The sequence below is a fragment of the Dipodomys spectabilis genome, unplaced genomic scaffold (assembly GCF_019054845.1).
Source record: "Dipodomys spectabilis isolate Male_0828 unplaced genomic scaffold, ASM1905484v1 ptg000108l, whole genome shotgun sequence".
Classification (NCBI taxonomy): domain Eukaryota; kingdom Metazoa; phylum Chordata; class Mammalia; order Rodentia; family Heteromyidae; genus Dipodomys; species Dipodomys spectabilis.
This window is the reverse complement of record NW_024870785.1, coordinates 8,782,286-8,794,872: the sequence shown is the minus strand read 5'-3', so window position 1 is coordinate 8,794,872 and position 12,587 is coordinate 8,782,286. Positions and strand designations below refer to the sequence as shown.

At 35.7% G+C, this 12,587-nt stretch overlaps 1 protein-coding gene across 5 annotated transcripts in view; it reads right to left on the bottom strand.

Annotated features, from left to right (window-relative positions):
- Positions 1-11,770, bottom strand: part of Slc12a1 (solute carrier family 12 member 1) — an 81,356-nt gene extending 69,586 nt beyond the window's left edge. For all 5 annotated transcript variants that reach the window (XM_042687808.1, XM_042687807.1, XM_042687806.1 and 2 more), the window contains exons 1-2: positions 11,682-11,770; positions 9,835-10,469 (exon numbers count right to left, since the gene is read on the bottom strand). In XM_042687808.1, coding sequence (XP_042543742.1) covers positions 9,835-10,254 — 420 coding nt within the window. In that variant the 5' untranslated portion in view covers positions 10,255-10,469; positions 11,682-11,770. The remainder of the gene's footprint in view (positions 1-9,834; positions 10,470-11,681) is intronic.
- Between the last annotated feature and the right edge of the window lie 817 nt (positions 11,771-12,587).

Genomic DNA, 12,587 nt, shown 5'->3' with positions numbered 1-12,587 from the left:
AAAAACATTTTCTTTATACACATGAAAACAGTTCAAAGTATTCCACAGGAGTTTAAAGGTACTATGTGACCTCAAGAATGCTTTAGGGAACATTCTAATGGATTCCATAGCTCCCTTCTTGGGAATTGATAATGTGCTAGCATTGCAAAGATGTCTTGTAACTACCAGACATCTCATAACTTCCAGAAGAATTATCTGAGTAGAAATAAAAAGTGTAAGTAGTATAAATTAGGATCCAAATTCTTAATAGTTTTTTTTCACATGGCTTAATTTCGAAAAAGTTTAAAATAATAATCTTTGAGTCAGTATGGGAGAAGGTATGTCTTTTTCTTCAAGTTAAGAATAGCTTGCAACCCTTTATTCTCTTCTAGATATGACTGAATCATTTCTGATACACCTACTTAATTTAGCCTTGCTGGTATCTACCTCATTCTTTACTCAGTAAACTCCATCTCATTGAGCTCCTGAAAGCAATCTTTTCCAAGAAGGATTTTGAAACCATTGGAAAAGTCCTTTCCATTCACATATTAATTACCATTATTATAGAGTGACTTTATCTTATTTAAGTGGTCTAAATTGGTTTAAGTTTGAAATGATTTGTTCTGATGTCACTAGCAAAGACTCAGACAAGCACTTTTTTTTTTCCACTCTGAAAGAAGACCGCTAAGAAACAAATAGTATTTCTTACAAGAAGATTAATTTTCTTGCATAGTTAAGAACTCCTTCATCTTTGGGCTGTGGGATCCCATTAGCATATCCTCTATGATCTGGCTTTAATTTGAGCAATTCAATGCGAGTGAATTGAAGGTTTTATTCCTTTCAGTTGTGAGGCTTGAACTCAGGGCTAGGGTGCTGTTGCTAAGGTCTTTTGCTCAAGGCTAGCAGTCTACCACTTTGAGCCACAGCGCCACTTCTGGGTTTCTGGTGGTTAATTGAGATAAGAGTCTCACTGACTTTCCTGCACAGGCTGGCTTTGAACCTTGATCCTCGTATCTCAGCCTCCTGAGTAGCTAGGATGATTACGGGTGTGAGCCACCATGGATTGAATTTTCTATTTCTATCTTTCATCATGCTATTTTCCTTTATGTAATAACATATTTAGTTTATTTTCCCATGAAACTTAGTTTATGATAGCAAATGTTGTTCTTGGATAATTAATGTAAAACAATGCATTAAAAGTCACTATATGATCCACACCCTATGAGTATGTTGTGGGTGGGTGTTCCTCAAAATCAGCCAAGGGCTCGCCAGGTAAGACCATTGCTGAACAACGGTGAATTCATAAAGTGGACTTAAAAGTCCCTGATCTCTACCACTTAGGATCACATATCTTAGTTTCTGACCTATTTCTCAGGAATGAAATGAAATGAATCTAAACCAGTTCATCTTAGTGTTTTCTGACAGAACTGTAGAAAGACAATTGTGCAAAAGAGGATATTATAATTAAAGTCAAAATTTAGTGTTGTATTACCTAAGTACTATCTTAATCTTAAGCATTTACAATCTTTATTTGTACATATAGTTGGAAGCTGAATTCCTGTATTCATCACACCAATAGAAAGTACGGTGGTTTTAAAACAAAATTCAAAGAAATTGAAGCTGACCACGCAAGATGAAAACTGGTCATCTCTACCAGCTACACATACAAGTCAGGTATGTAATTCTAAATCTTCTAGTAACTACTTTTCATTTATATTTTAATTTTGTTTTGGTGCTGGAGATTAAACCCAGGGTCTGGAACATGTGATGCATATACTCTCCCACTGAGCAATATTGCCAGTCCCTAGTAGTTACATTTTAAGGACTTTAAAAAAATGATGAAATAACTTGGGTCTAGGTATGGACCCTGAAATAGACATATAAAATAGATTATGTAATACAAAATAATACGAATTTTATATAAATATAACAATTTTATAACCAGGTGCTGGTGGCTTATGACTATAATGCTAACTACCCAAGAGGCTGAGATCTAGAGGATTATGGTTTGAGGCTAGCTTAGGCAGAAAACAGAAAACTCTGTGAGACTCTCATCTCCAAAATAATCATCATAAAGCAGGGCTGGCATCATGAAGTTCAAGTGGTAGAGTGCCACCCAACTGAACAAGAGACCCTGAGTTCAAACCTCAGTACCCATAGAATACAAAAGGAAAGGAAAAAAAATCCTATTTCTAATATTTGAAATATAAATATTTGTTTTAGTAGTTACCTTGTAGAAGGGAACTGGATCACTGTGTCATTGAATTTTGTATTTTAGAATCGTTATAAAACATTTTCATTTAAACATACACTCGGGATGTAGAATTAGTAAGTTATTTCACATATTTTTTCACTAAGTCTGAAATCTAGTGCTTATTTTCCCTGTCATCCTATGCCAGTGTTGACTAACCACATTTCCAGTGCTCTCTAGCCACATGTGATTGATGGATACCATATTGGACAGTTTCAGATACATTTGATGATGCTTTGTAAGCCAAATTTTGACCTCTTAATGGATTCTATACACATAGGAAGTTGAGTGGGTCAAATGTAGCTTTTGCTTTTCATGACAGAAACTTACCATCAGTGAGGGCAGGGAATTTAAAATGTCCACGCAGGTTAAAGAGATTTTTGGTTAGGAGACTCATTCATTTGACATAATTTGAGGAATTTTTTTTTTCTTTTGCCAGTTGTGCGGCCTAAACTCTGGGCCTGGGCGCTATCCCTGAGCTCTTTCAGCTCAAGGCTAGCGTTCTACCACTTGAGCCACAGTGCCACTTCCGCCTTTTTCTGCTTATGTGGTGCTGAGGAATTGAACCCAGGGCCTCATGCATGAAAGGCAAGCACTCTACCACTGAGCGACCTTCCCAGCCCCAGGAAAATTTTTTATGAACATTGTTCATAGTCTAGATAATTAAGATTCCCATAGCCAGATCAGCAGCAGCTACTCATTCAGGAAGAAATTATTGGAGGGTCCCAGGAGACACAGGCTTTTTTTTTTTTTTTTTTTTTTAAAGGCAGTCTTGGGAATAAAATTCTTATTTTCCGATAAAATCTAAACTTGAATGTTTGGTTCAGGAAATTGCTCTGCTCTATGGTGAAATCAGATGACCCTTAGATCTGGATTAATGACAATATCAATGACTTAAAACAAAATAAATTCTATGACCTTGGATAAAGAATGAATAGAATAGTTCAAATTTTCTCCTTAAATGAACACTTCTTCTTGATGGATACCCTTCTTGGCCACAGTTTAATGGTTCTTCAATTTCTCTTCATTTACAACAATATGATGCAAAAACACCAATGAAACAAAAAACAACTCTTGAGAACATGGCAAAGAAACTACCTCCTCGAGAGTTAGTAATTAAATTGTTTTATAAATTATTCAAAAATAAAGCTAATGTGGAGTGTTTGACTTTCTTAGGTAAATGCATACAACCTACTAGTGCTTCAAAATTTTATATACGTTTTTACTATGTGTGTGGAGGGAGGCTTTGAATGCATACTTTTAGTTGTCTAATAATCTTGAAAGTAAATTTACAAGTAGGCATGTCATTTCCATTATTTGGTCTAATACATGGTCCAAAAGTCCTGAATGTTTTAAGTTATGCAATTTATAGTATAGTTTTGTTGTGCAATTAATTCAGGGTATGTTCTCCAGCAAGCTACTTGCCCTTTCTTGGAAATTGCCAGTGACACTAAGTCAAGAAGTTTACTCAAAGGCAAAATCATTTTTCTAGTTGACCACCTTCCTGTACCGATATGGCAAAGCAAATCTTGGTTCACTCTAAAAAATGCCTCCTTGTAAGCCAGAACAATAATAAACTCAATGCATCAACAAATTGCAGGACATGACTTTAGATCGAGAGTTTGTTGGAATTTGATGTCAAAAAGCTATACTCCATGGTTTTCAGACTCCTGGTGCATGTTCTCAAGACCAAAGTCTCAGAGCCTACAAGTTTTATTATTGTTTTCTGAAACCAGTCTTTTTTTCTCTGCCTATTTTGAATTAATTGGCTTGTTCACACACTATTACCATAAATGATGACCCATAACCTTTCATAAATGCATTTTAAATTATATAGCTTGAGGGCATCATTATATATTTATCAAGAGTTTTACCTGTATATTTAGAGTTCAGGGAAGTAAAATAAAAATGCATTTAAACAAAGACTATTTGATAAAAGATTTTCCTCTTCTAGTATTGATAAACTAGTAAGGGTTTCAATCACATGAACTTTAAAGGTCAAATTCCTAATAAGTACTTTCTGATGATAATAGATTATTTTATTTAAAACATAATGACTCTCTTAAATAACAAATGCTTTTGTAAGGCATTATCAAAATAAAGTAGTATATTTATACTTTAAGCTCCAATTAGATAATATTGACAACTAATATATGCACTCAGGTTATGAGTCTTTAATCTCAGTGTGATAAAGAATTTTTAGATGGCCATTGAGAAATAGTTCCAAAAGTATATAGGCCCATATGATCTTCTCATTGTTTAAATTTTTTGTTTCACGAGCTTTACAATGTCGGTGTGGGGGGGTGGAGGGGGGAAGGATTGGGTGGGGGGGAGGGGGGAGTCTGAGAAGGGAGGTGAAGGGTAAACAAAGGAGGAGGCTGCAATGCTTGGTAAGAAATGTATGCATTATCCTGCCCATGTAATTGTAACCCCTCTGTATAGTATGTTCTCTAATAAAATTAAATAAAATTAAAAAAAATTTTTTGTTTCATCATTGAAATATTCTAATCTATGCAAAAGTAGAGAAAATAATATGTCTTATGTACGTATCACTCAGTTTCAATGATTATCAACATATGGTCACTCTTAGTCTTCTCATACTTCTCACTCTGCTATTACTGGGTCCTTAAAAACAAACATCAGGGATGAACCAGATGATTCTTTAGGTTCCTTCTAGAATGAAAAGCACATGACATTGACTATTACTTTTAGAATTTATTGATAGTATATTTCCTAGCCCTTTGTGATAATGGGATTTTTTTATTTTTTATTTTTTATTTGTCGGTCATGGGGTTTGAACTCTGGGCCTGGGCGCTGTCCCTGAGCTCTTCAGCTCAAAGCTAGTGCTCTACCACTTGAGTCGCAGCGCCACTTCCAGTTTTCTGGTGGTTAATTGGAGATGAGAGTCTGACGGCCTTTCCTGCCTGGGCTGGCTTTGAACTACAATCCTCAGATCTCAGCCTCCTGAGTAGTTAGGATTACAGGCATGAGCCACCAGCGCCTGGCTGGGAAATATTTTAAACGATGAAAATGAGAGGGTGATTTTTTTCTTGTATTAAGTTGCTGAAAGATATGTCTATAAATCACTACCTCTTGCCATAGTTTGTAGTCATAACATAATTTATCAAAAGTGAAACATGTATCTCATATACAAATTGACATGTTTTTGATAACTTACAAAAATGGTGTGTGAAAAAGAAAATTGAATGATTTATGTGTTTTCCATGTATACCTTTAAAGGAACTACTACTTTTTTCATTATCTATTACTAAATTATTTATACTGGGACATTAATCACTTTTCCTCACAGATTAATAGCATGAACTCCCAGGGGGAAAATGATATTGGGAAAGGAAATAAATTGTTGCACAAAGAATGTTAAATATTTTTAGCCATGAATACTTTATTTTTTAAACAAAAAGCTAGTATAAAAGTTACCACCATCAACAGCCACTTATTGAGTTCCTACCCATTGTAATCATTGTGTTACTTTAGATGTATATAAGCTAATATTCACAAGCATTTTGCAAGACACGTACATATTATGTAACTTATACAATATGCCAAACAAGGGAGGATTAGGATATTTTTTTTACTCTCCATTTAACTGGAGTTTACAGAAATCTATAATTCATAGCCAGCAGTATAGGCATTTTACTCTTTACTATAAAGAAAATGAAAAGGATTTCTTGAACTGCAATCTCAAATCATTGGGATTACCAATTCTGTCAATATCTATCACCACTAGGGTTTCACTGAAGGCAGAGAGTTAAAATAATGTCTTTTAAATCTATTTTTCATTTTACCTATTAGGACAGCAGTTGTCACGTAATATTTTTCTGACTTGGACATTTAAACCAGGGTTTGCACAAAATCCAACTGGCTTCCTGCCTAAATATACTATGCCAGTCAATGTGAATGTGCTTTTGCTATATGGTCTTGGAAAACATCATAATCATTGGCACAGAAAATATTGGCTTTCACTATGCCGCTTCCTTTCTGCATTAATTAATCAATCAATCAATCAATTAATGTGATCCTGGGGCTTGAACTCAAGTCCTGGGTACTGTCCCTGAGCCTCTACTACTTGGGCCACAGCTCCATTTCCAGATTTTTAAGGTTAATTGGAGATAAGAATCTCATGGACTTTTCAGTCCAGGCTCTGGCTTCAAGCCATGATCCTCAGATCGTAGCCTCCTGAGTAGCTAGGATGATAGGAGTGAGCCACTAGTACCTAGCTGTTTTCTGCTTTAAAATGAGTTAAATGGACTATTATTTATGGTTTTGCAAACAAGATCTGTGAGGTAGCTAAGCATTATTATGTGATTATTGCTAGTTGTGACCTAAGGAGCTACCATAAAAATGTCAACAAGGTGGCAGAACAGCACCCTGCCACTTTTCATGTCTTATTTGAAGGGGAAAGTAAGACAACTAGCTGAATCAAATTCACATGCAGAGAAGTACATTGAAGAAGGCCCAGGCCATTCATGCCTGCCATGGTAGAGCAACACTGAAGTAGAAAACACACAAAGGCAGTTTGGTCCATGTAACTTCAGCAACACTGAAATCAGTCTTAAGTGTGCCCACTTTGACTACTTGGCTATTTCCACATGATTTAATTAAGATGAAGTATCTTGGGTGAGTGAGGGTCAAGTTCAGAAAAAGAGCTACTTTTTACCATATTTTTTTTTTCAAAATGATTCTTCAGGGCCTGTAAATTAAGCCTATTTTAAGGTATTTAATTTGTCTTTCATTTCACCCTAAGGAGGGTGAAAAAAGTGCTTTAAGTCAAAGTTAAGTCCTTATCCTCACTTATCTCTTCAAAAATGATATGATATCTCATTTACCAAATCTGTCAAGTGCAGCTCTAATACTCCTAATGTGTGGTCACACAGATGGAGTGCTAAAGAAACAGACCTTCAGAGTTTTTCCCTCTGTATTGAAAGATTTATGTATGTCATGGTTTTAGAAATTCTAAATAAGCCACATTTCTCTCTTTGGAATGTGTGTCCTAGGAACAAATTAAATTTACTTCATTTCCTTTTTAATAGGAGTTAAAACCTTACTTTCTTTTGTGAGAAATTGGGAAAGGGAAGAATTGAGAATATTTAAGTTATTATACCAATTTTAATGAAGGTAACAACTTGAAGATATGTGTAATATGGTAGGATAGAATTACAAGTCTTTTTTTTTTCTTTTTGAGGACTTTGGTTCATTTTACTTCATATGATAAATTCAAATTTCTTTATAATGCCCTAAATTCTCTTTCTGACTATTCTACACCTTGGAAACCCTGTGCTCTTTTATCAACCCACTTTTCCTTTGGGTTATCCTTTTCTCTCTTCTGTCATTCTCCTTCCTTCTTCTCTGATTAAGGAAAAAGAAAATGATGCCTCAATCCTATTTATTAGAAGTATCCAATGATGTTTCTTTTTAAAAAAATCCTTGTGGGGCCAGGCACTGGTGGCTCACACCTATAATTCTAGCTACTAGATCCTCAGGCTGAGATCTTAGGATCTCAGTTTGAAGCTAGCCAGAGCAGAAAAGTCTGTGAGACTCTTACCTCCAAAAAACTACTCAGAAAATGCTGCAAAAGTCACTGTGGCTCAAGTGGTAGAGGCTAGCCTTGAACACAAAGAAGCTCAAGGTGGGCACAGGCCTTGAATTCAAGCCCTTGGAAGGGGAAAAGAAAATCCTATGTTTGAAATAGCCATATTGTTAACTCTTTTTGATTAAAGCATGAAATATCCCAGATAAAATGTAAATCTTATCTCTATGAAGAAACCAGTAGAGTGCTACTGGTGTACACAGGACAAGAAAGATTTTGTAGGACAGGACTCTTTGTAGAAGAGAGTCAATTAAGAACATAGGATCCTCCTTGGGAAGTCCTAGACCCAAAGAAAAGGGTCAAAATAGTCCAGGGAGATGTGCTTTCTCTACAAAGAGGATGAGCAGAAACTAAAAGGATATCTGGTCTACTCGACTTTCCTGAGAGTGACATTCCTAGATCTCTAGAGTGGGTAATCTTTTAATTAAAAATTATTGAATGAATAAAATGATCTATTTCATTATTTTCTCCCCTCCTCAAAGTTTGCACAAAAGGATGCTACATTTGAATATGTGACATCCAACTATTCTTCTTAGAAAGTAAGTGTGTTCCATAAAGACTTATACTCGGGGCTAGGAAGGTGGCTGAGTGGTAGAGCGCTTGCCTTGCATGCATGAGGCCCTAGGTTCGATTCCTCAGCACCACATAAGCAAAAAGAAAAAGCCGGAAGTGGCGCTGTGGCTCAAGTGGTAGAGTGCTAGACTTGAGCTGAAGAGCTGAGGGACAGCGCCCAGGCCCAGAGTTCAGGCCCCACAACCAGACCCCCCCCCCCCCAAAAAAAAAAGACTTATACTCACTGCAAACTCACAGGCAAGTAAGGTGACCAAGTCTGTGAACATATCTCAAAGCAAGATACAGAAGGAATCTACTGATGATCTGCTGTAAGATTAGAAAAAAGTACTGCTTCATATTTCTAGATTTAGAAACCTTGTCTACATTCCTTTAATAAGGAAAAATTTAGCCACTTTTGCAGCTTTGGTCCTTAAATTTTAGTTATTGTTATATCTCTAGGTGAATTTGTGAGCCTCAGGCAAAGTTATAAAGATGAAGAAGATAAATGCCAAATCTTACGTTTGTTCTTTCTTTAAAGAATAGAAAGAAGTACCATACCCAACAAAGGCTGGCACCTACAATACTAAGTACAAAAGGCAGAGTGATCTTTTTTTAAAAAGAAAATTTGCTGTAGAAGGCTCTGGTGGCTCACGCCTGTAATCCTACCTACTCAGGAAGCTGAGATCTGAGGATTGTGATTCAAAGCCAGCCTGGGCAGGAAAATCTGTGACTCTAATTTCCAATAAACCAGAATTAGAGTTGTGGTGGAAAGTGATAGAGCTCTAGCCTTGAGCACAAGAACTCAGGACAGTACCCAGGCCTTGAGTTCAAGCCCCATGACCACTACCAACAAACATTACAAAAAAAAAAAACCATTAGGGTAGAACCAGCTTAGTATTCAATTTAACATATTTTTGTTTGTTTTTTTGTGCTGGTACTAGGGCTTGAACTCAGGGCATAGGCATTGTCCTTTAGTTTTTACACTCAAGTTTGATGCTCTACCATTTGATTCACACCTGTACTTTTGGCTTTTTGATGGTTAATTGTAAATAAGACTTTTACATACTTTTCTGCCTGGCTGGTTTGGAACCTTGATCCTGAGATCTCAGCCTCCTAGATAACTAGGATTACAGGACTGAGCCACCAGTGCCTAGCAATTTGACGTGTTTAATCAGGTGGCAAGTGAATGACTATAATTATAAACAAAATACAACATACTGCCTAACTTTCAGAGTTAATTCTATACTTCTCTATTCCAAGTCAGTAAACATGTGTGAAGCATTTTCTGTTTCCTAAGGACTAGGGACCGTTGTGTTAAGTAAGATGGATAGTTCGGAATAGACCTCTTCATTTGACTGTTTCACACTTGAGCATTATTAAAGAGGAGGAATTCACCTGGAGGGATGAATAAAAGCAGACACTTACCCATGACCTTCGTGCTTACCTTTGCAAGTTGCTCATGGATCTCCAGCAGACTGGGCCGGCTGACCTTGGGCCCACTGACACTGCCCGTGTTGCGATAATACTCGATCTTGGGAACAGCATCAATGGTGTTGTGGCCAAAGGTTTGTAGGTAGTAGGTGTTTGTGTGTGAATCATAGGCATGAAAACTGGCATCTGTCTTGGCAGTTTCTCCATTTTGGAGGAAATTGTCATAGCACTCCTGATTCCCGGGTCTAAAGCTGATTCTCAATCTGTTCTGTGCTTCATCCCCAAAAGAAGTCTCTTCATAATGCGGTGGATCGGTGCTGTCACTCACAGCTGCACCGCTGTCATGGCTCTCATTTATGATATTAACTTGAAAGCGATTGGTATTACTGGGCACTGAATCCAGAAATACATTGGAAGAGGTGTTCAGTGACATCTTCCAAAATGGATTTTTTGAACTAAGGTATATACTTTATGGTTGTTGCAAAAAAAAAGAAAAAAAAAAAAGAAAACAAGAAAGCTCTATGTTGCTACTTCAGATCAAATACTAATGTGGTTACATTAGGATGCTCATGGCTTTTGTTCTAGATGAACTCAATAAATAGAGTCTTGATATATTATCTCTAGATAATCTTCAGGATGTCTTCAAAGCTGTCATTGAAAAAGAAAAGCAAACTTTTTCCAGGCTGCACAATATATTTGAGTAAGGTCGGGGTACAAAAAAATTGTTTTCTTTTACAAGATGTATAATTTTAAATTTATTTTGCTAAAAATTACCTAGTCACCTGAGCATTTAAATCCTACAATAAATAACTAGGGATTTGCTTCAGCAAACAGAATTTCCAATGGAGTTGTTAAAATGTTACTGTGTTTGTAATATTTGCTTGGATTTCTTGGAGTCAGTACGACTTGTAGAAAAGATATAATTCAACTAATCGAGTGCAATGGGAATGGATGAGATTATTTTCAGCCTGAAACATAGTTCATTGACAGCCTTAAACGCTGAAAGAGTATTTTATGACTGATAGGAATATATACTGTATGATATATAAAATGAACATTTAAACTTCTAAAAATGCACTTTCTGCTTGGCTATAAAAATCTGCACATATTCAGGCAATTTGTTCCAGAAATACTTTTAAGTATGTGACAAGTAAAAAAAAAAAAAAATATATATATATATATATATATATGTATATATATATATATAATTTAGAATGTATATATATATAATTTAGAATGTGAATTTAAAACATATAACCCATCAAAGTGATATTTCTATAATTTCTTAAAACTTTATTAACATTCAGAATCTTTCCTCTGCTTATAAATTTGTTTTTTTCAAAAATACTATTATGGAGACTTTTAAAAATATGAGCATTTGGAACAAGGAGACAAGTTACTATCCCCAATAAAGTCATATTCAATATTGAGGTAAAATCATTTTCTAGTGATTCCCTTTAAAAAATATTCTCAAACAAATGCAAGGTTTCTATTGGACTGCAAGGTGAAACTATATGATCATTTTCACAGTCCCACAGTATGACCTCATCTTAAAACGTTTTCTGTAGAGTAATATCTCTGTTGATATCATAAAATTCGATTTTTTCCCAAGAAAATTCTAGAAAGAGGTGCTAAATACAATCAAAAACTTTAATATAGTCATCAAAAGCTAATTCTTCAAATAAAAGCAATCCCAACTTACATTCTCAGATTACCTATCCTGGTAGAATTATAAATGACACTCCTAGCTTTTTTAGTTTTTCACAGCATCTCCCTTCTCTTCTTGTGTAGTCCTTAGAATTAACTTTGTAACATAATATGAAGTGTGACTTTTACCCAGCCCAGAAGTGCTTCACTTACCACCCAAGAGCCTTCTTCTGAGGGAGTGGAACTTAACTTCAGCTTTACACAGGCATATAAGAGACACTTAGCTTTCAATCCAGAACCTTAGGCTTCTTCTTATTGGTTAGAACCTTTCTTAAGAGAGATGACTTCAGTGATTGGCCTGAAATAGTACTTAGAAGCCCCACCCAGATATTAGCCTTGGGGGAACCTTAAGTACCACATCAACTAGTAACTAGTAGTAAATCATTAATCTTTTTAGGCAGGAAATAAAGTTTCTTTAGTTCATGCGTAGAACTAGGTTGCTCAATAGCAATCATTCAAAAATATTGCTTTAGTTGTTTGGGACTAGATAAATGGAGTCTCATGGTCATCTTATTTATGAGTCCTCATGAGCTCCCTCTCTGGAGAATAGTCCCCAAAATATAGTCCCCAAAACATAACCTCAATACTGTAAAACTAGAAAAATAGTGCCTGAAATGATTATATCTTAAATATTGCCTTGACTCCTTTCTGTATGGAAAGTAAGCAAATTGAAAGGAGAACTAATGATTTGTTGAAAATATTTCTACCTATTGGGAAAACTGTCTCAAGCAGAAAATCAACATATGGGTGGGTACATTTCCTAATGGCAATACTTAATGGCCTGTTTGTTGCTACCTGGAATTTTTTTTTAAAAAATCAAACTGTTTTTGAGCTTTGTTGAGATGCTTTTGCTCAATTCTGTAAGTTGGTGATTATAGAGACTGAACAGACAATTCTTCCCTGCAGTTTCTATCACTGGTTTTCCATCATAATGACTGAATGAGTCCTTCTAATATCTAATAAGAAACTATCAAAGTAGATTCCAGTTGCCTGCGTAGCTTGGTGTGGTGCATTATAGTGGTTGAATATAAACTCTAGCGTTCTTGACTTCTGTTTAAG